General features: G+C 45.0%; 2 protein-coding genes and 1 pseudogene across 5 annotated transcripts; 1 reads left to right on the top strand and 2 right to left on the bottom strand.

Annotated features, from left to right (window-relative positions):
• Nucleotides 1-425: 425 nt before the first annotated feature.
• On the bottom strand, nt 426-1,732 carry LOC133904481 (uncharacterized; annotated as a pseudogene).
• A 417-nt stretch (nt 1,733-2,149) lies between these two features.
• Nucleotides 2,150-3,899, bottom strand: LOC133905886 (uncharacterized). The gene is made up of 2 exons (XM_062347679.1): nt 3,681-3,899; nt 2,150-2,498 (listed from the first exon to the last, which is right to left on the bottom strand). Exons 1-2 carry the CDS (start codon nt 3,801-3,803, stop codon nt 2,388-2,390), a joined length of 234 nt encoding a protein of 77 aa, XP_062203663.1. The 5' UTR covers nt 3,804-3,899; the 3' UTR covers nt 2,150-2,387.
• Nucleotides 3,900-4,101: 202 nt separating this feature from the next.
• On the top strand, nt 4,102-7,178 carry LOC133905860 (protein PIGMENT DEFECTIVE 338, chloroplastic-like). 4 transcript variants are annotated; one of them, XM_062347652.1, is made up of 8 exons: nt 4,102-4,795; nt 4,913-4,987; nt 5,064-5,135; nt 5,297-5,377; nt 5,870-5,967; nt 6,113-6,238; nt 6,387-6,435; nt 6,551-7,178. In XM_062347652.1, exons 1-8 carry the CDS (start codon nt 4,187-4,189, stop codon nt 6,743-6,745), a joined length of 1,305 nt encoding a protein of 434 aa, XP_062203636.1. In that variant the 5' UTR covers nt 4,102-4,186; the 3' UTR covers nt 6,746-7,178. The 4 variants fall into 4 exon arrangements, with proteins under 4 accessions (XP_062203636.1, XP_062203629.1, XP_062203643.1 ...); XM_062347645.1 differs by having other exon boundaries at nt 6,548-7,178; XM_062347667.1 differs by having other exon boundaries at nt 4,257-4,795; nt 4,909-4,987; nt 6,548-7,178.
• Nucleotides 7,179-21,808: the final 14,630 nt, after the last annotated feature.

Below are 21,808 nucleotides of genomic sequence, written 5' to 3'. Positions count from 1 at the left end.
CCTTAATGTTCTAGTGCTTTGGACATCACATGGGACCAAGTTGATGAAGCAATTGGTGCATCACATGAGCTTCGATGTCGTAACCTTCCTAGGACCTACACTCGTCGTGCAAGACATATATCAAGAGTTGTTGAAGAAGCAAGAGTGGTTGAAGATGATGAGGAGGATGGAGAGGAAGAAGACATCATTGTGGATGATGTTGATGTTGATGTTGATGATTTTGGTGACAAACCAATGGATGTTATTGAAGATGATGCGGAGAATATGGATGCTTCAAACGATTTCGATGAGTTTGCATTAGATGACTTTTGAGAGATGAGATATTTGAAACTTTGAATGATGATTGATGAGAGAGTGCTATGTCTTTTGTGCTATATTTATATTGCTATTTATCTTTTGTGCTACATTTATATTGCTATTCGTCACGCCACGCGTCATATCGCTGTAAAGTTGTGAAGGTGGTGGATCGCCGCGCCACGCCACGCCGCCGTAACAACTATGGTTGTCACGGTGTTCTACCGAGCCCGGGAGTCCCAGTGAGGCAGGGTGGTGTGGAGGAAGCGCGCCATCATGTCCTCCACGGGGCTGATGCTGTACTTGCAGCCCCAGACCGCCATCACCCCGCCGGGCCGCTGCAGGACCTGGTGGGCGACACCGTAGAACGCCGGGAGGTCGAACCAGTGCACTGCCTCGGCCACTGAGATGAGGTCGACGCAGCTATCGCCGCCAAACGCCACGACGAGGTCATCCCCGGGCGGGGCGGGGCGTGGCGTGGCGTCGGGGGTGTGCAGGTACTGAACTCTCGGGTGCGGCGCGGCACACCACAGCTGCTCCGCGTTCACGTCGCGTCCGTGGCCAGCACACTGTCGTAGTGCTCTGCGACCTGCACGACGCGCTAACCATGTCACTGCCGCACTGTAGGTACTGGTTTACAGGAGGAGGAGTTGGAGACTTGGAGCTGTAGGTACTGGTTTACAGGAGAAGAATGAGTTGGAGACTTGGAGCGCTTACACCGATCGTGGCCTGGCCATTGCCGGTGCTGACATCCCAGGCGAGACGGTGGTGAGCGGTGAGCACCGCGAGCTTGGAGAATCTCTATCAGGGAGGAATGGACCACTGTCCACCCTGAGTCCTTGTGGCTGTTAGATCTGAAAAAGTAGCAGTGCTGGTGAAGGTAGTGACGTGAACAAGATGGCAACCTCACCATGGCGTCCCATTAACTGCAACCGTCTAAGAATAATAGATCATGCTGTGTTGGAATAACGACACTGCTGACTTCATTCTGCTTGTCATAGTTCCTTGCTTCCTAAGTCTAATAGTCTATGCAGTATGAACTAATTTCTTACTACTACTAGTGCTTCTGAAGATGGTTGAAAATTATGCCTTGACAGGGTGGATGATGTATATGAATTAGTAATCAATAATCAAACACTACAAAAGCTGATAAGGTAGGGAAAAGGAGAGTTCCATTCAAACTACAGCTGTGAATGTCACGATGGAGACTTACCGGTAGATATGCACAATGGATGGCATTTCGCTGACTGACAAAAGTGTTTTCCAGGGTAGGGCATACCTTTGAAGCCCTTGAAAACATAGTTATCCACCAACTAGTCTGCTACCATCCTCCAAAATGATCTGCGAATGCCTCCGGTGCTGCAGATATGTTCTCACCATACTTTAGAAACCAATTTCTCTCCCATTGCAGCAGCAAACATGGCTGACCAGCGGCCATTTCCGCACCATCCCAATGAAGATGCCAGATCACTCCCTTATCATCTTCTCACCCATGCCGCAATTGGTAAGAGAACCCTCAGTCCGCAGGATGACACTGCACAACGGATGGTGTGAGCTTATAATCCTCTTCAATTCACAACAGCCACTGAAAGTTGAATATCAGCACAAGTTTAAAGAGTTATTACAAGAAATAGTATGACATGATTTCCTCTATGACCTATAAACAGGACTTAGAAGATATAATCTCACCAGTCACATTGAATACAATTGTATAGAAGTTCATGGAATCACCTCAACACATGCGCATCAGTAACCAATGTTTGAGTAACATCCACAAGAAAATCGCTGAAACGCTCAAAAGAAATGCACAAATGAATAACTGTCCGCAATTTTGCTATATCAAATGATAACATATAATGGAAGATAGTTCCCACATGTCTCATAACTTATTGTAATGAGAAAAATGTATTTATTTGATCTTTGTCCATCTCAAGAAGATGACATGGCCATACAAAAGTGTAAAGCAACTCAAATTGAGGGTTCACAGAAATTTCAACATTACAATAGTACAGCTTAATATGCTGCAATTATACCACATGCAGCAATAAAGAACACATGGGCAGATGTAACCATAATGTAAGCCCAACTCTGAACTAATCTGATGCTTCTTTAGTAGATCCTGATTCTTGTCTACTTTCCAGTGCTGATATCCTCTGGTTTAGGGCTTCAAAATGCTTTTTAGAAGTTTCCTTAATGTCCTCCACCTGGAAGTAAGCACATCAAACCTTAGCCACTAGTCGAATGCAAACAAAATCAACAAGTAGTCCTTTTCAAAACATTATGTTGAAGTACCCTCATAATGGTTCAATCCTATGTCTCAAAATCCACAACATAGATACAAATGGCTAGTTCATCATGAGGTCGCAATATCATGAACCAAGCAGAAACATCACAGGAACAAGAACTACTCCATAACAGAATCAATTTCACAAAATTATAAATAGATTGGTTAATTTTACTTTTATGTATTTATACATAGATAAGACTATAAGAGCAAAAGTAAGTTCAAGTTCAACTGCCATTCTGAAATCATAGGTACCCAGTTTACCCAACTTATGCAATGCACCAGGGTGTAAAGAATGTAGACGGAGTCCAATTAATCTCATTAGCGAGTGCAATGGTCAGATTCAAGATACACACAGTGTTATGCTGAGGCTACCATGCTATCTCTGAAACGGGATTCATAATTTGATATCTCTGAACTGGGATTCATAAATAGTTAGTCTTATTTAGCAGGAAACGATATGCAGTTTAAGGAGATACGGACGACAGAATGCCTCGATGAGACTAATGAAGTGGAAAGTATTGCGTCATACACGTTGCACGAAATAGCTATATCACAATAGAAAGGGAATAACCCAATTTATACAACCTCTCAATGCATCAGGGCGAATTGTGGATATCGTTCCAACTGCGTAATCAAGCACGGAAATGTACAGTTCTATAACATGTTCATTGAGAGGAATCTTTTTCAGTAACTTCAAATTAATTTTCCCGCAAGAAGATATCAGTGCGAAGAGCTCCAGGCTCCAGCTCGTGGATAAGCCCATACAGGAAATCAATCACAACCCACATTTCCCTTCACGAGGCCGTGGCCCGCAGTTCGTTTGTTTCGATTGTGGGAAGCAAAAATGCAGCATTTTGATCAAGGATTAGACAAGGGAGAAAACTCAACATCACCTAATTGGTGGTTACCCCGGGACGCCACGGGCGGACCAGATCACGGTGCGTGAGAACGCCCTAGGGAGCCAACCCGAGGCGAGTAAACTAGCGAAACTAGAACCGGATGCGAAGGAAACCGGGGCGATTTTAGCCAGATTAGCGGAGACAATCGCATGCAACAAAAATGGCTAGATGGAGGACCGGGGGATGGATTGGGGACGCACCTGTCGGGCGATGGTGGAGCGGGCGAGGAGGTGGTCCTTGTAGAGGAGGAAGGACCCCGCCGCCGACGCCGTCGCTGCGCCGGCCGCGAACGACGACAGCCGCACCCGCCACAGATACCCCATCCCGCTCTCCCTCTCCCTCCCTCTCCTCGCCGCGTTGCTCGTCGGAGACGAAGACGACGACAGTTTTCACAGCCCACGATTCGCTCCTGGGTATCTATCTGGGCTTGGCGAGCAGCGCACCTGCCCTCTTAATGAGCTCGTACGAAGTGGAGCTCACATGGGCCCTAGAGCATTCGGCCCAGCCCAAAGGTGACGTCGTCACTGACATATGGGCCCATCAACAGTTGGTCCACATGTCAGCGATCACGTCACCATGACGTTAGGTCAGAGGATCTCCTTCCCAGCCGAAAATGTTTTCCGTTTCGAGATAAAGACGTCGAAAATATTACGCGGATAAAGTGACCCGCCCCAACGCGACGGCCGCACCGCCTGCCGCTGACGAGATGCCGGCGCCGGCGACGCCGCGCGGCCTCCTCTCTCCCCCCTCCAGGCCGCAGCCCATCCTCCCCGTGGCCAGAGCCGTGGTTCCAATGCAGACCCCGGTCCAGGCCCGAGCGCGGGCACAGCCTGTCGCGCTCGCCAGGTCCAAGCGCCTCGACGACACGCTCGCCGCTGGCTTCGTCCGCCTCCTTAACGCTACCCCCGGACAGGGCGAGGATGCCTCCGGCGGAGGAGGAGGCGAGCGCTACGACCCCAAGCCGGGGGATTTCGTGGTCGGGGTCGTGGTCTCCGGCACCGAGGCGCGTCTCGACGTCGCCGTCGGCGCCGACCGCCTCGCCACGCTCCTCGCCAAGGAGCTCCTCCCGCTCCACCGCGCCGGCGCTGAACCGGCGGCGGGAGCGGCTGCGCCTCGGCCGGGGAGCGTGGGCGTCGTGGCGAGCCCCGACGTGGACGAGGAGGAGGCGGTCCGGAAGCAGAAGCGCGGGAGCAGGGCGCTGGTGGCGCCCGGTACGGTGGTGTTCGCGGAGGTGCTTGGCCGGACGCTCAGCGGGAGGCCGCTGCTGTCGGCGCGGCGGCTCTTCCGGCGCCTCGCGTGGCACCGCGCCAGGCAGGTTTAGTCCTCGCAGTTTCCTTTTGCCCTCCCACCTGTCATTGCTGTGGCCGAGAAGATATGTTGAGAGATTCCAGGCGTTAATGCAATGATTCGTTTGTTTAATTTTGTCAGACAGATTATGCAACATGACGAGCCAATTGAGGTTAAAATTTACCAGTGGAACACCGGGGGTCTACTCACAAGAATTGAGGCAAGGAAGAATTTCCCCCCATCTTTTTTGTTGGTGAATCCAATGATCAGTAACATTTAGGCTAACTTCATTTCAGGGGCTGAGAGGATTCCTTCCTAAATTTGAGCTCATGGATAGGATAAGTACGTTTGCAGACTTGAAAAACAAAGTAAGGAACATTGGGTTGGGTTATTAGTTCTGTTCATACCCAGAACATCGTTCCATTATTTTTACATGGTTATAAGAATTGAAAGAGATTGTGACATTTATATTTAGTTACATCTCGTGATTATGTTGGCTGACGTCATTTTGTCGCTTCTTGGCATACAGGTTGGCCGCAGCATAGGTGTGTGCATTACAAGGCTCAATGAAGAAACTAATGACCTGATAATAAGTGAAAAGAAAGCATGGGTTAGCAGTTAGCACACTGACTTGTGTTCATAAGCTATAATCCTATAACTACACTTTGTTTATAAATTTACAGATTACATGTATTTACACATTGCAACGATCAAGTACCAAATATACCAATCGAAATTTGTCATCAAGGATGGTGAGACGCATTAAATTCTATACATGGAAATTTGTCATTTATTTGTTGCGCTTTATCGGTTGAGGCTGTGTACTGAACGCCATCAGGCTTGAACAAAACGTCAACGATATTTTCGTTTCTTGACATTGCATTTTCTGTACTATAAATCAATAGCACAGTCTATTCCTTCTTGCCCCCCACGATATTAGTTACTTTTCCTTAGATTACATGTGATGTATGAGTAGACATAGCAAGTTCATTTCCATTTTACTGCTTCTTCAAAAGAAATTGCTATTTGACTGCAAGCTACTAACACTGCCGAAAATTTCAAAACAATGAGTGTACTGATTTATTGAACTCCTGATCATCAGGAAATGACTTATCTTAAAGAAGGAACTCTCCTACAAGGGACTGTTCGCAAGATTTTTCCATATGGTGCACAAGTTAGGATAGCTGGGACAAACAGATGGTACGAGTCGGAACCCGCAAGCTTTTCAGTTGTTGATTTTGATTCATTCATATTTTTCGTAGAATGTTCAATCATGCATAAGATAAAAAGTGTCTTTATTTCACGAAGGATAGCAAGTAATAGTCTACGCAATACTAATTTGCAGTGGATTATTGCACATCTCCAACATTAGTCGAGGCCGTGTTTTGTCAGCATGTGACATCCTGAAGATAGATGATGAGGTGAAAGTTCTCGTGATCAAGTCAAATGTCCCGGACAAAATTGCCCTCAGGTACACCTGACCTCACTATCATTGGCTCTATTCAGATGTGAACTAACTGTTGAAGCTGTTATAAAATGGTTCCGAATTGACTGAAAAAATTCTTTATACACCAGATATGGTAGAGTACTGAACTTTTATCTTGCTACTTTATCAACAGCATAGGATACCTCGAGAGTGCACCTGGTTTGTTTCTTTCTGACAAAGCGGTGAGATGCTGAGTTGCACTCTAGTCTAGTTATATATTTCGCCTCTTCTTTGACAAATTTGTCTCCTTCAATGAATTTTTTTCTTAGCACGATTTGTATTATGCTGATGCAGAAGGTGTTCTCAGAAGCTGAGGAGATGGCAAAGAGATACAGGGAGCAACTTCCAGTTATTTCTCAGAACACTAAGTTAGATGATGGCCTTCCAGGAGGAACAATTCCATTTGATGACGAAGCTACACTATATGCAAACTGGAAATGGTTCAAATTTCTGCAGCATAGCAAACCTGGTGACGACAGCAATGGAACATAGATGCAGCTTCTGTACATCTCACCCACTGCATATTGTGACAAAAATTTGCATCCTGTTGAAAAATGCGACAACAAAGGTTACAAAACAGGTGACAGCATCTATATATTAAGCATATGTAGCGGAACCATCGCTAGACGACCTGAAGAAGCAGCAGTTCGTGGTGATTGCAGTGGCAGCTCCCATAACCCAGACCGATGACAAGAAAAAGGAAATCTCGGCAAACAGAATTGTCTCGCTTTCCCAGTTTCTGTTGTGCTCTCTTGTGATGCTGTTGTAATCTGTGTTGTTCCCTCTCTTTCTGCTAGGGCTGCATGCTCATGTACCTGATCACTGTATCCTGGAAACGGGAGATAGACGCTTGATCTTAGTTATTCAGGTCGGCATACTTATCCCACCGGTGACCTGTCATGAAAAGAATTGTCTTGCTGCTAAATTGCACTGCAGCTGCAAAAATGTTGATCTCTAAATTAAAATGCATTACTTGTAGCTTCCTGGAGAGAATGTACTATTTGGTCGTAGCTTCATCACCCTCTCATTTCTATAAATGGGTCAAAACTCTGCTTGAAGTAAGCAAGCCAACTACAACACAAGTGTACAAATATAATCCATGAATTTTGCTGAAATATGTAAGGTAGCATCAAGCCATCAAGCCATCAACTTGTTTCCGAATTCGGAAGTAGTGTGATGACCCGAGTCGAGTCGCAGTAGCAACCGTCTTGCAGGAGTTGAAGGCTCGAGGGAGTATCTGAACGTTGTGCCAGCCAGGCCAGTCACGACGTCAGGTCCGAGTAAACCCTGGTGCAGAGTATCTTTCGTGAGATTACAGTAGTGAGTCAGTAGAGAGTAATTGGAGTCGTGAGTGAGGGAATGTCTCCTTGTGCGTGGGTACTTGCTGCCCTCTGCGCCTGCGGATTTTCGTACTTGTCCCTCGAGGAGGGAGATGAAATCACTGCAGATTGCAGATGCGTTTGCTCCTGCCTTCTGAGCGCTACAACATGTGGCTATGTGCAGAAACATGTAGAATAGTGCCTGAATTCCCAAGTTACGACTGTAAACATACACTATCCCTGATGAATACCGCCTTCGGTGTCTTTGCAGCTACTACCGTGAATTTCCATCTCTCAACATGGTTATCGTTCTACGCTTTGCGTTCGTTTGGAACGCAAGATTTCGCAGGTTTTTCGCAATAGGGGTATTTTTAGACTTGAGCTCCTAGGAGAAGCCGAGAAGGATGCTGCAGTCTGCAGAGGCGAGTGCGAGTGGACTGCCAGTCTGCCACTGCACTCCGTCCCTGCTGGAGCCTAGAGCAGAGTCAACTCGGGAAAAATCAATCATGGATTCGCGGCTTGCGTGCGGTCAAATCCGACCCCAAGCATTTACGCAGGCAGCGCTCCCCTGCATGCATGCGCAGCTAGGCTACGGGCTACCTCTCTCTACCTGGGAATGATCGTTCTCTTTCTTCACAGTTCACCCTCTTCTAGTCGACTTCCAACAAGCACGGATCGGAGTAGCCTAGGACAAGGCGTAGCCTACCAGGGTGCAATGCAATGCAATGCATGCTGGCCATTTCTGTCAGCACCCTGTTACCCATCCGCCAACAGCTGACGAGAGGAGAGCGAGGTTATATGGAATAGTACCATCTATGTTTTTTTAGAATGATTAAATTTTTTATTTAGTTGGGATAAATGAGATAAGCTAATTTTCTGTTTTGTGATAAGATTAGAGTGAATAGATGAGTCAGATTTTTGTTTGGTTAGTGAGATTAGAGTAGATATGATGAGTCAGATTTTTGTTTGGTTAGTGAGATTAGGGTAGATATGATGAGTCATTCATATTTATATACATTGTATAAATATTTGGATGAATTTGTGTATGTTTAAAAAAATTTAAATTTAAATTCAATTAAAAAGAGAATATCCCATGAAAAAAATACATATAAATAGAGCATTACAAAAGAACTTACTTTTTCACCAAATAATCTAGGATTGGAAATATTTTTTATAAATTAGTGCATCACATGAAAAGAATATTAGTGATTTTTTACATATTTTTAAGAATTTATTTAAGGCATTAAAAATTACTAGAAGTTATAAAAGTAGGCTTCTTTGGAGTATTTTAATTAAATATTGGATCAGAATTTTTGTATTAAACCAATTAAAATGTGTTTCTAGTAAGCTCTAGTTTGCTCATGAAAATGTTTAGAATTTTTAGATCACTTTTATACTTCCAAATAAAATCAAGAATTAAATAAAAACAAGGAATACATAATAGACAAGCACGAACAAGCAACCACGAACGAGCATGCGAACCTGGATGGCTCTGTCCGACTATTTCGCTCGAATCAGCTCATCCAATATATTAGGGAATAATCCTCAATGGCACCTCATCCACCCCATCCACCTAACCAAACACCACAAAAAGCTAGATCACCATATCCCATTTAGGTTCATCCATCCAACCAAACACACCCTAAGGCACGGCATCAGGCGAGCAAGAGGACCAGTCGGGCCAACCCAAGAGTCTATAGTCCTAAGTGGTTGTGTAATGTGTGTGTGGGCTCAAAGGCCACAAGTGAGCAAGCGAGATGGTATTTGAGTGCGAGATGAACCGGAGAAGAGACAGGATGTAAGAATATTGTACTGACTCCTTCTTCCTCCTCTGCAAGCTACTCGTCCACAGCTCCGGACACCGGAGAGCTGAATGGAACCTCCCTCCTAGACTATCTCCTCCTATCTCCTTCATCCTTAGAGTGTGATAACATCCTAGTATCAGAGACACCGTCCTGTGGCCGATCTAGATCCGCACGATCACTGCACGAGATTCCAACGGAAATTAGGCGCCATTGATCCTAACACCAAGCTCATCATTGACGAGCTGAAGGCCCTCAAGCAATCGCTAGAGAAACATATCACAGACTCCGATCAGAAGCATGAGGACAGATTCAAGCAATTGGAGGAGAATCTAGACTCAATGGAGGGCTTGGAAGCCTTAGATCAACACGATAGTCAGCAATCTAAAGATGGAGATCAGCGTGCTTCGCAAGCATATGGAACAGGTGCTGCTCGAGCATGATTCGCCTTCACTGAGCCTGCTTGCAACACCAAAGGCGGCTACGGCGTCACCACCTATCGAGTTCACAACCATCAGCCCCGGTGGGCACCGCTGTGATGCACAACACCAGGAGTGTGGGTTTGGGTGTGTTACCACCCTCTCTCATCTCCCGATCAAAGGTATGCATGATCTCCCTCATCCTAAGCATTATTGTGATGAGTTGCATTTGGTTGGTTGCATGGGTAGTCGCTCCTCACACATCCCTTAGATCAGCTCACCACATAATCCTAGCAAAATCCCTAAGATCCACCTTCTTGCGTTTGATGGTAGTAATCCTGAACTTTGGAAGTCGTGTTGGGAGGATTATTTCGAACTATACACTGTCACACCGGATATTTGGATCAAAGTGTCCTCCATGCATTTCACGGGTGCGGCAGCACGTTGGCTTCAGTTAGTAGAACGCCGCATTCGTCATATTGGTGGGATTAATTTTGTAACATGATGCTTGAACGATTCGATAGGGATCAACATGATAGTTTGATTAGACAATTATTTCACATTAAGCAAGTGAGTTCAGTTGCAGAATACATTGAACAGTTTTATGAACTTGTTGATCAGCTCACCGCTTATGAATCTATCACTGATCCTTGATATTACTGTCGGAGGGTGAACTCCTCAAGCGGGGATCGGGAGGGACCCCCTTTGAGATTCGGCCGGGGGGATGATTCTGAATCCGCTTCATAGGTGAAATAAATGGGAGTAAATGAGATGCAGGTGGAGGTGAAATGATCGGATACAGGAAGGAGTAAATGCTCTGGGATTTTTAGACAGGTTCGGGCCGCACTGAGCGTAACACCCTACTCCTGTGTGTATGCTATAAATGCTCTGAGAATGTCTCTCTCAGGATCTGCTGGGTTACAAGAATATCTGTCTAAGTCTAGAGCTTCGTGCTCCTTGTTCTTCGAGACTCGCCGATGTGTTCCGTGCTTCGATGTTTGTCGTCGATTCTGCGGGTGTATCCGATGTCCAGACTTGGTCCTCCTTCTCCGGGGAGCCCGCCCCGCTTATAAACCCGTCGAGGTGGTAGCGTGCCCAGAAAGTATGACGCGAGTTCCAAGGCGCCATAAATGGAAAGCAACCATCATGGGCTGCTGCGTGAGGTGACGTGGAGGGTTGAAAACGCGCCCCCGTTCGGTCTTGTTCGTCATCATTCCGCTTTTCAACGGGCGCTGCGGGGCAGGCCCACCGGGCAGCCACCGAGCAGCCCCGCGTGCCCGCCCGGTCAGAGCAGGCCTGACACAGCAGGGCGGCAGGCGGTGTGCCTCGAGCTTTGCGACGTTATCCCGATACGTGCCAGATGACGCACGATGGGACCCGTGCATTAAATGCCCCCACGCCTCCCTGCCAGTCTATGGCAGGGACTGACAACAGGCGTGGGGAGAGTGGTTAGAAATGACAGGCCACGCGCCCTCTTAAATGCAGTATCGGGCCTTTCACCAACTGACACCTCACCGCTGAGCCCTTGTGGGGACCACCGGCGAAGGACTTCTCAGGCCCTCGGGGAACTGTGAGTGCTCGGGGGCTACTGTTCGCAGACCCGAGCACTCTCCCGGATATGCCCTTCTCTTGGTCCTCGGGGAACTTGGGTGCTCGGGGTCCACAGCTCGCGGTCCCGAGCACCCTCTCCCGGTATTGTACTGCTCAGGTCCTCGGGGAACTTGGGTGCTCGGGGACCATTGTTCATGGCCCCGAGCACCCTCTTCCGGTACTGTGACTTCACTTGCCATCGGGGAACTCAGGTGCTCGGGGACCACTGTTCATGACCCCGAGCACTCTCTCCCGGGACTTTATCTTCTTTTGTCATCGGGGAACTTGGGTGCTTGGGGACCACTGCTCATGGCCCCGAGCACCCTCTCCCAGAATTGGGTCTTCTCGGGTCATCGGGGAACTCGGGTACTCAGGAACCACTGTTCATGGCCCCGAGCACCCTCTCCCGGAACTTGGTCTTCTCGAACCTCGGGAAGATAATCCCCGAGGAAGGGCGCCACGTGGCAGACTGCTGTCCTGGCCTCGGGACTTGGAGACCCCTGGTTCCTATGTCACCGACAATTACACTATGAGATTCATAGATGGGTTGAGGGATGATATTAAATCCATTGTGTTAGTTCAGTGTCCAAGCAACCTCGATACTGCTTGTGTGCTTGCATCTCTGTAGGAAGAAGTGGTCAATACTGTACGCAAGAAGGATTATCACAAGCCGGATTTCTCTACACCCAAGGCTATACAGAGAGGTCCGCATCCGTTACCTCTACCGCTGAGTAGCAACCTGTCACGGTGTTCAGGACTATATGAAGACAAGAAGGCCTCTGAATACACAAGAAACTTATCAGTTGAGGAGAAGATAGCCAATCTTAGAGCCTACTGCAAGGCCAAGGGTCTTTGTCACACATGTGGGGAGAGATGGAATAGGGAGCATAAATGTTATCCTACTATCCAACTCCATGCTCTATAGGATATTCTAGAGCTTTTTCCTACATATAAAGATGCACATTCAGAAGTACATGTGATTACTGATAGTGAACAGCATCGGGTTATGGCCATTTCTGATGCAGCACTGTCCGGTAAGGAAGCCTCCTGTATTCTGAAGCTAAGAGGCACCATTTAGAATTCTAACATGTTAGTCTTAATTGATTCTGGAAGTTCTCATTCCTTCATTAGTACTATCATAACATCTCTTCTCAACGGGTATCTCCTGTTTCTTGTCTAATACAAGTGCAAGCTGCTAATTGTGGGGTTATCGAGTGCATCTCTAAATTGCAACATGTTGACTGGTTCCTGCAAGGATACAAGTTTCATTCCACATTGAAAGCAATACCATTGCATACATATGACCTAATAGTAGGCATGGATTGGTCGGAAGCATTCTCTCCCATGAAAGTGAATTGTAGGCAGAAATGGATGTCTATTCCTTACCATGGCTCTTTTATTATTCTGCAAGGCTTATTACTTTATGTTCCAGAATGCACATTAATTGAGCTATTTCACATATCAAGTGACCAAGACACTTCTGCCCAACCAACCAACCTAGACAATTGCCTGAATTTTCTTCAGTCTTTGCTAACTTATCTACATTACCTCCAAGTAGGCAGTGTGATCATCGCATACCATTAATTCCTGGTGCAATACCTGTAAATGTAAGACCTTATAGATATGCCCTGCCTTGAAAGATGAGATAGAGAAGCAGGTTTTAGAAATGCTTCAGTCTGGCATAATTCAACCTAGCACTAGTGCCTTCTCTTCATCTGTCTTATTAGTCAAGAAAAAAGATGAATCATGGTGCTTTTGTATGGATTATAGGCATCTCAATGCTCTAACCATCAAAGGAAAATATCCAATTCCAATGATAGATGAATTATTGGACGAATTAGCATTATCAGTTGGTTTTCTAAGCTAGATCATAGGGCAGGCTATCACCTAGTCAGGTTGGCATCAGGTGAGGAATATAAAACTACTTTTCAGACACATTCAGGCCATTTTGAATTTAGAGTAATAGCATTTGGACTTTCTGGAACACCAAACACCTTTCAAGGACCTATGAACACCACTCTAGCACCATTACTCAGAAAATGTGTCATTGTTTTCTTTGATGACATCTTGATTTACAGTAGAACTTTAGAGGATCACATTACCCACCTCAAACTAGTCTTCCAGCTATTATCTAAAGACCAGTGGCAAGTGAAACTCTCTAATGCTCTTTTGCTCAGAGAAGCATTGCATATCTAGGCTATGTTATCTCTGAAAATGGTGTGACAACATATTCCTGCAAAATTGATGCAATCAAGCACTAGGCCACTCTTTGCAATGTTAAACAGTTAAGAAGTTTTCTAGGGTTAGCAGGTTACTATAGAAAGTTTGTCAAACACTTTTCCATTATTAGTAAATATCTTACTGAATTACTCAAAAAAGAACTCTTTATTTCACTGGACATCTGTTCATCAGATAGCCTTTAGTACACTCAAACAAGCATTGGTAGATGCTCTTGTACTAATTCTTCCAGATTTCAGCAAGCAGTTCGAAATCGAATTTGATGCCAGTGATAAAGGGATAGAAGCTGTTTTGCTGCAAGCTGGGCACCCAGTGGCTTTCATTAGCAAAGCATTGGAGCTAAAAATAAGTGGACTCAACTTATGAGAAAGCATATTTGGCCATTTTGTAGCAGTTGAACAATGGAGATCAAACTTGCAGCTAGCTGAGTTCACAATTTTCACTGATCAGAAAAAATTTAACACACCTCATATATCAAAGGCTTCATACACACACCTCACATATCAAAGGCTCCATACTCATTGGTAGCATAAGGTCTTTACGAAGCCGATTGGCTTGCAGTACAACTCATGAGTATATCTTCTTGCCATCCAACTTGGTTAACTATGGTAGCTGCTGGATATGACTAGGATCCTAAAGCACAACAGTTGATAGCTTCATTAGCTCTAGATACTAATGGTGTGCCTCATTTCACTTATAAGGATGACCTCTTGAGGTATTAGAACAGAATTTGGCTTGGAAACAACACTTAGCTGTAGAACCAAATCCTGTCAGCCATGCATAATTCTGCAGTGGGATGGCATTTAGGATTTCCTGTCACTTATAGGAAATTGAAGCATCTCTTTGCTTGGAAAGGTATGAAAACAACTACTCACACTTTTGTACAATCTTGTCTTACATGCCACAAGCCAAATCAGATAGGTCTAAATATCCTGGTCTGTTGGAGCCTTTACTAGTACCTGCAGGTGCTTAGCACACAATATCAATGGATGTTATTGAGGGTTTACCTCATTCTGGTTCAACAAATTGCATTATGGTAATAGTTGATAATTTTTCCAAATATGATCATTTCATTCCATTGCTGCATCCCATCACAGTTTCTACTGTTGCTCATGCATTTATCAACAATGTTTACAAACTACATGGCCTGCTTTGTGCTATAATATCTGATAGAGACCAAATTTTACAAGAAAATTTTGATGAGAACTCTTTAAATTGGCTGATGTCCAACTGCACATGAGCTCTTCCTACCATCCTCAGTCTGGTAGCCAAACTGAGAGTGTGAATCAATGCATTGAGACATTTATGTGATGTTTTGTGCACACATACCCTTCTCATTGGAGTAATGGTTTCGTCTCTCTAAATATTGGTATAACACAAGTCATCATTCTGCTATCAATCACTCCCCATTTGAGGTGTTACATGGCCATAAGCCTAGACATTTTGGTATTGATGCCTCCCTGGTTTGTACCTGACTAGAACTCAATCAGTGTTTATCTCACAGACAAAGCATGCAATTTGTTATTCAACAATATCTAGCTAGAGCCTAGGAGAGAATGAAAAGCAAGCCGATAAGAAGAGAATTGATCTTGTCTTTGAGGTGGATGATTTGGTGTTCCTCAAATTACATCCATATATTCAGTCTCTTTGATCAAAGCTTGTCAAAAATTATCCTTTAAATATTATGGACATTTTCGGATTCTAGAGAAAATAGGTGTCGTTGTTTACAAATTAGAGCTGTCATCTTCATCCTCAATACATCTAGTGTTCCATATATCGTAGCTCAATAAGGTTATCGGCAATCACAAGGTACATACTACATCACCTGACAAATTTGTGCAGTTTTAGGTTCCTAAGGTGGTGCTGCAGCGTCACATTATTCGACGGGACGATAAATCAGTGTCCCAATCTCTAGTGGGAGGACACAGAAGCTCTTCTTCCCCTACGCACATGCTTGGGGACAAGCAGGCCGTCAAGATCAGGGAAGTGTCAGCCACCCTATTACCCATCTGCCAACAGCTGACGAGGGAACATAGATGACTGAGACGCGGCATCAAACAAGCAAGAGGATCAGCCGGGCCAACCCAAGAGTCTATGGGCCTAAGTGACTATGTAATGTGTGTGTAGGCTCAACCCATGAGTGAGGGCACGGGTGAGCAAACGAGACGCCATTTGAGCGTGAGATGAACCAGAGAGGAAAGAGGCTGTAAGAATATTGTACTGACTCCTCCTTCCTCCTCTGCAAGCTACTTGTCCACGGCTTCGGTCGCCGAAGAGCTGAATGGAACCTCCTCCCTCCTAGACTATCTCCTGCTATCACCTTCATCCTTAGCGTGTGCTAACAGTTTCATTCATAGGACCAGAGAGGAAGAGGGCTCGTGTCTCTGGCAGGCAAGCCTGTGATCACTGAGCATGGAGAAATGGAAACGGATCTCCTCAGAGTTTTAGATGGCTTGGCTTAAAAAAAAATAAAGAAATCATGCGGCACCCATTTTCAATCTGGGATGCGTACGAGGGAAATTCCAGAGAATCCATGTGATATTCGTACTTATGTAACTAGTACTTCACATGAATAGATGGATATTTATTTAATGGGAGATGAGCTTTATCGCTTGTGAAACTTTGTACTGCTAGTAAAAAAATTATTTTGAAACTTAGACCTTGCATTCAAGGGTCGTTTGATAGAGTTCTGATTCTGTGGTGAGAGTGATTCTGTAGTAGAAATAGGGTGAGAGTGATTCTGTTTATAAAATTGTTTGGTATGCTAGTGGTGGAAGTGATTTCTGAGAGGATATTATGTTGAAATTAAGAAGAATCAGTCGGAAATCAGGTGGAAGCTAGTTCTTTCAGCTCTCATCTCGCCATATAAAACGGGAAGTGATTCCCGAGCGGAATCACTCCCCGACCAATCCGTTTGGCAACACTGAGAGTGATTCCGAAACAGAATCAACTCCAGAGCTCTACCAAACAGGACCTCAAATCTCTAAATAATCGCATTCCCGGAGGCGTTTCCCGACCACGAGAATTCATTTCCTACTGCTGAGTTCAGATTTGGGAAGGCAAGGAGTGAAGCAAAGCAAGAGTGCAGTAGTACTGGTGTACACTGACAAGTTATTTCGTTTCTCTCTTCCCAAAGCAAATCTAAAGATTACAACTTCGGCTGAATCTTGCCTTTGCACTGCTGGTGTTCTTGGAAACACGCATGCACGTACGTAGTGACGCTGCTATTCGGCAGTTGCGCGGCGGTTTAATGAGACAAGATCATGCATGGCTCGTCTCGTCCCTGCTTGGTGGAGTGAGACAGTGAGTATCCGTTCTTTCATCAGAGGAGCAACGTTCCTGTCCAAACAGTTATCAGTGGTACCGTCTCTGCTAGGAGTACTCAGGAGAGAATGATCGATGGCTTTCGATCACATCTGATGCTTTTTTTTGCCTTTTCATTACATCTCGTCTGATGCATAACATGACCGCCCTGCTCTGACACTTGTTAGTGGACAGTTTGTGACTGAACAAGCCCAAGAGGCCTAGAGTTTCTCTAATGCTGCATCCTCCTCAAATTTGCAGACCTCATGTACTTCGGATCGAAGGCACGGGCAGGGGAAGTGAATTAAATTTTCCTCTACAGTCAAGCCGTTTTTGTTAGGCGAATTATGTTTTAAGACCAAACTCAATAGGTTCCTTTCGCGGCTCAGATTTTCGTCGTGAAGGGATTCCTGTTCCCTTCAGCGCTTTCAACGGTTTCCCTTTACGGTTTTCTTCACGACGGGATTCCCAGGATTATTCCTTTCAGGACGAGATTCCCAGGGTCATTCCCTTCAGGACGGAATTCTCTCTCCGTTCCCTTCGCGATTCCCCTCGAAGGGAAGCTGTTGGAGATGAGAGGAAATAAAAGGAATGAGAACAGAGAAAGGAATCGGAAAGAAAATGAAATGAAAGGAATATGATTAGGGTAGACTAATGAGGAAAGGGTGAGATTAAGACCTTACTTTCTTTTTTTTGTCAAACATGAAGGTTTTGGTCAAACGTATACCATTACAATTGGATGGAAGTTTTACATCCTAGACATGTGAAATAAGGGGTACCGGGGAGAAGAGAGGAGGCTCTAGCTAACTTACATCAATCAATGTGCCGTAGCGTTGGCCACTAAATAAGCAGTGATTACAGCCGCCAACAAACAGTAGCACTCACATGAGCATGTACTGCTGCAACAAGTGAGCTCATTCCGTTGTGGGTACGACGACATGGACGCAGAGCATAGTACTAGCCAGCCCACTGTGCCCAGCTCCTGCACGTTCCTGAGGCCAATTTAATTTTCTGTTTCCGATTATGATTCTTCTGCTTCTATAACTATCAAAAACTAGAAATTAGAAGTCAAAAAAACGGAATTTGGTATATGTGAGTTTTGGAGAAATCAGAAGTCTGTTTTTGAGAAAAATAAACTAAAGTTAAGAAGCTCGTTGAGAGACGTTTTTTTGATAAATTATGTCTAAGAAGCTAAAAAATTATTATAAAAATCAATAAATTATTTTCAAAAACAACTTTTTAAACAAACTAAAAACATAGTTTTTAAAAAAACTTAAAAACTGAAGCCCAAACAAGACCTGAGTCGAGTAGTACGTACTGCATCGGTCAGTTCGGCAAACCAAATGGAGAGAGAGGACAAAAGCGCACGAAGAAAGTCCTGGTGCAGACTGCAGAGATCGCAGGGCACGACGTTGATCCGTCTGCTCCTCCATCCCGGGCGCCATCTACCAGCACACGCGCATGCAGCTCGCAGGCCGCCGCGCGCGCCGCCCTCGAGAGTTCGCCTCCCGGTAGACACATCGGCGATGTGTCGTTGTCGGCTGTCACGGCCCCGTGTAAACAAAGCGCGCGAGCGGCGTCGCCTTCACGTCTCGGCGCCCCTCGTCGAGGCACGTGCCCCGGGTGACGTAAGTCGGTCGGGACTCGGGAGGCCCTCACCGGGACGTCGTGGCCATGGGTGTGAAAGGAAGGGAGCAGCTGACTGGGGCCGCCTCCAACGCGACGGCGCTCGGTCGGGGCTCGGCGTGACGCGGACTTCACCCACTCCTCTCCTCCTCTGGAAACAAACCGATCGGTTCTAATTGGTAATTTTAGATCATTACATAGTCATTTTCTTCTTTAACGTAATTAGATGGAGTAAATATTTAGTTTATTTTTTAAAGTTTCAGATGGACTTAATAACTGCTGTGTCATCCTCCGAGCTCTCCCGATCGACAGAAGTAAATGGCGCTTAGGTTCACACCGAAAACTAACACGGGCACAGGGGAGAGCAGTGGCTCTCGGAAGAAAACGACGGGACGAATGAACGAGGCTGTCGCCGCCGAGAAAAAAGTGGTTTCGTCAACACGGTGGGGGCAAGGGTGATGCCACGCGATGCGGCTATGTATATTCTTTTTTTTTAACCGTATTTTCTCACGGCGCGATTTTACTAGAGATCTAGAATGGACGCTTAAATATTGTTAGCTTGGCTTTAATTAGAAGCGTTGTCACCGAGCTTTATATTTATTCGCAACGATGATATAATCTAGTAGCCGGTCTAGAAAGATCCAAGTAGCAGCTCCGGGAGCCAATCGTTGAGTCCTCACGGTTTGGAAGTTCCTTCGAGCTGTTAATCACAATGTCTGTTTCCTGTGAAATTCATGCGTCCGTTAGTTGATTGGGGGATTTTTCTTGTCCCGTATTAAACGGGGGAAATTCATGCCCTTTGCCCTCGAGGAAGGAGTCACATTTTTTGCGTGGTTTCGATGGGAATGAACGTGCCAACAAGCATGCACATAACAAGAAAACGATGGATCGATCGATCCATCTCTTGCCATGCCATTTGCATATACAATTAACAAAGCTCTGTGGAATTTCATTCGTTCTCTTCCCGGTCAAAAGCATGTGAGCTCGTGCTGTTTAGAATTTAGAGTTTAGGCCACGCCTAAGAACCGTCATCATTGTAGAAAAATAACAAATAGCTAGAGAGCTCAGGCCATCCCAGCAGATACTTAAAAAAATTATTTTTTATAATACTATTATAGTATCATGCAATATTATTATAGTACTATTTATTTTTTTTATCTTCAACAACTGCTATATTTCTTAGCTTCAATTATTTTTCATCTTTTATCGAACCCTCAATCATTCTCTGTTCACTCCATTGTATAGTGATACGGCCTCACTCCATCGTATAGTGATACGGCCTCCTCTAGCTACGGCCTCCACAGTCATCTTCGTATCCCTATAGCACTCGATACGGTATCTACTAGGACACGTTTTGAGTCATCTCTGATCTGCATCCGTCTTTATAGCACTCGATACGGTGTCCGCTGGAGTCGGCCTCTACCCCATCTTGTACTACCGTTTCTCCGCATCGATCCATCTGATTCTTTTCTCTAGAGAATTCACTTGAGGGGAGGAAACTACAACCCATTCAAATCTAGTAGTTGCTGTGCTAAGTTATGTGCGTACAAGTGCGCGTGGCCTTGCATTTCTTGTGCCGTACACGTAGCTCGTTAGGAGCACGAAAACAAAAATCACCAAGTTTTATACAGAAATTATAGCCATTCTCAGAGAAACGTCATTCCGCTTGAAATCTGTACAAAAGTGTTGCTTCATCAAGCTCTAAATTCCACCTGTATATCAACATTAACTAAAGGGCTAAAGGATTCAATCAAGCAATGATTACTTAATTGCATGGACTTGTTCGAAGCAAGATTTGCTCGCTCCTATCCACACGTCGCCTCTTGATTAGCCACAGATTGCACCAGTTGGATGCAAAGATCTGCAGACCTGTGCTGTGCCCTTTTGACCCGTGAAGAACAGAGGAGCATAATCCCATATCTCTACATGGATTTAGTCGGTGGAGTTGGAAGCCTCCAAACAACAAACAAATATTTCTACTTATACACATCTGTTGGGAATCTTTGCCTCAAATGGAGAAGCAAACGATTTGGAAGAGCGAAAAAAAATGGAAGAGGCTGTGGTGGAGCATAGCTGAAAGCACCCGGTCATGGATGCTACCAACTCGAAGGTAATGCCACACTATAGAGTATTAAGCATATGTGTACTTGCAACCTATGTGGTATGCAACTTTAGATTAGTAGCAGCAGTGGACTAGTGCAACAACATGCCCTTTTGTATAATGTGCACATGCCTTATTCAACTGCCTTGTGGATACGTAGTTACTTACTAATTGTCACCATAAATGAGCGAATGTTCGTTTGGTAAGCTTAAGGGGTGCGAAACTGCGAGCCAACGAGTCGAGGGTTAGATACCTAGCTCTTGTAACTTTACCGGTTGTGCTTTGAAGATGGAGCTAGTCTTCATCTGACCTCCAATAAAAGCTAAGGCAGTGGCAAAAATTAAAGCTCCTTTTTTAAGTGATCAGATGATTTTTAATCTATTTGTCTAGAGAAATTTGCTCGTAATATTACGATTTACTGGTTGGTATAAATACATTGAAATAGAAACCAGTGGTCAAATTTGCATCTTAATCGCGGGCCTTGTCGATGTGTAAAACATCACTTACTTTTAACCGGGGCATTCGTATCCCTCCTAGCTAGTTTTACTACTAATACTTGTGTGAGCTCATCTCTTGGATTCGATCGTAATAGGTGACGTCGTGTGCCCCAGTTGCCTTCTCAATCAGACGACAAGTGTTGCACAAGGAAGAAGATTCATGAGCAGCTTATTCTAATGCAACAACGGTCAAGTGTTCCGAATTGCTGATGTTATCAACCAGCCAATCGGCGGTAGCTAGTGTGCATACAGGTACCTTGTGATCTCCAATTAGATAAACCTGGGCACCAATTAAGAAATGATGCTAAATTAATCGAGGAGTACTGATTAGGGAGGTAAGTTTTGTATTTTTAGTCACTGGATCGACTCAAAACTGAAAAATAAATAAATTGAAAATTCACTCCCGCTAGCTAAGTTAAGAAAAAATAAACTAAATAGTGATATAAAATTATCTATTGATTATCAACTTGCATCTTAGTACAGATCTTGTATGTCAGGTGAGATAGGTAAGACTTTCCGGTGATGACGGATCGAAGGTGGGGAGCAAACAGATTAATATTTAATTTGTGCTGATGATCCTCGAGGAAATTTAACAATTTGTCATCAAGCCAAATATATAATTCGCAAGTAAACTCTGGGAGAAATTTTATCAGGGGCCGT

This window comes from Phragmites australis, chromosome 2, assembly GCF_958298935.1.
Source record: "Phragmites australis chromosome 2, lpPhrAust1.1, whole genome shotgun sequence".
NCBI lineage: Eukaryota > Viridiplantae > Streptophyta > Magnoliopsida > Poales > Poaceae > Phragmites > Phragmites australis.
This window is presented reverse-complemented; position numbering and strand designations above follow the sequence as displayed.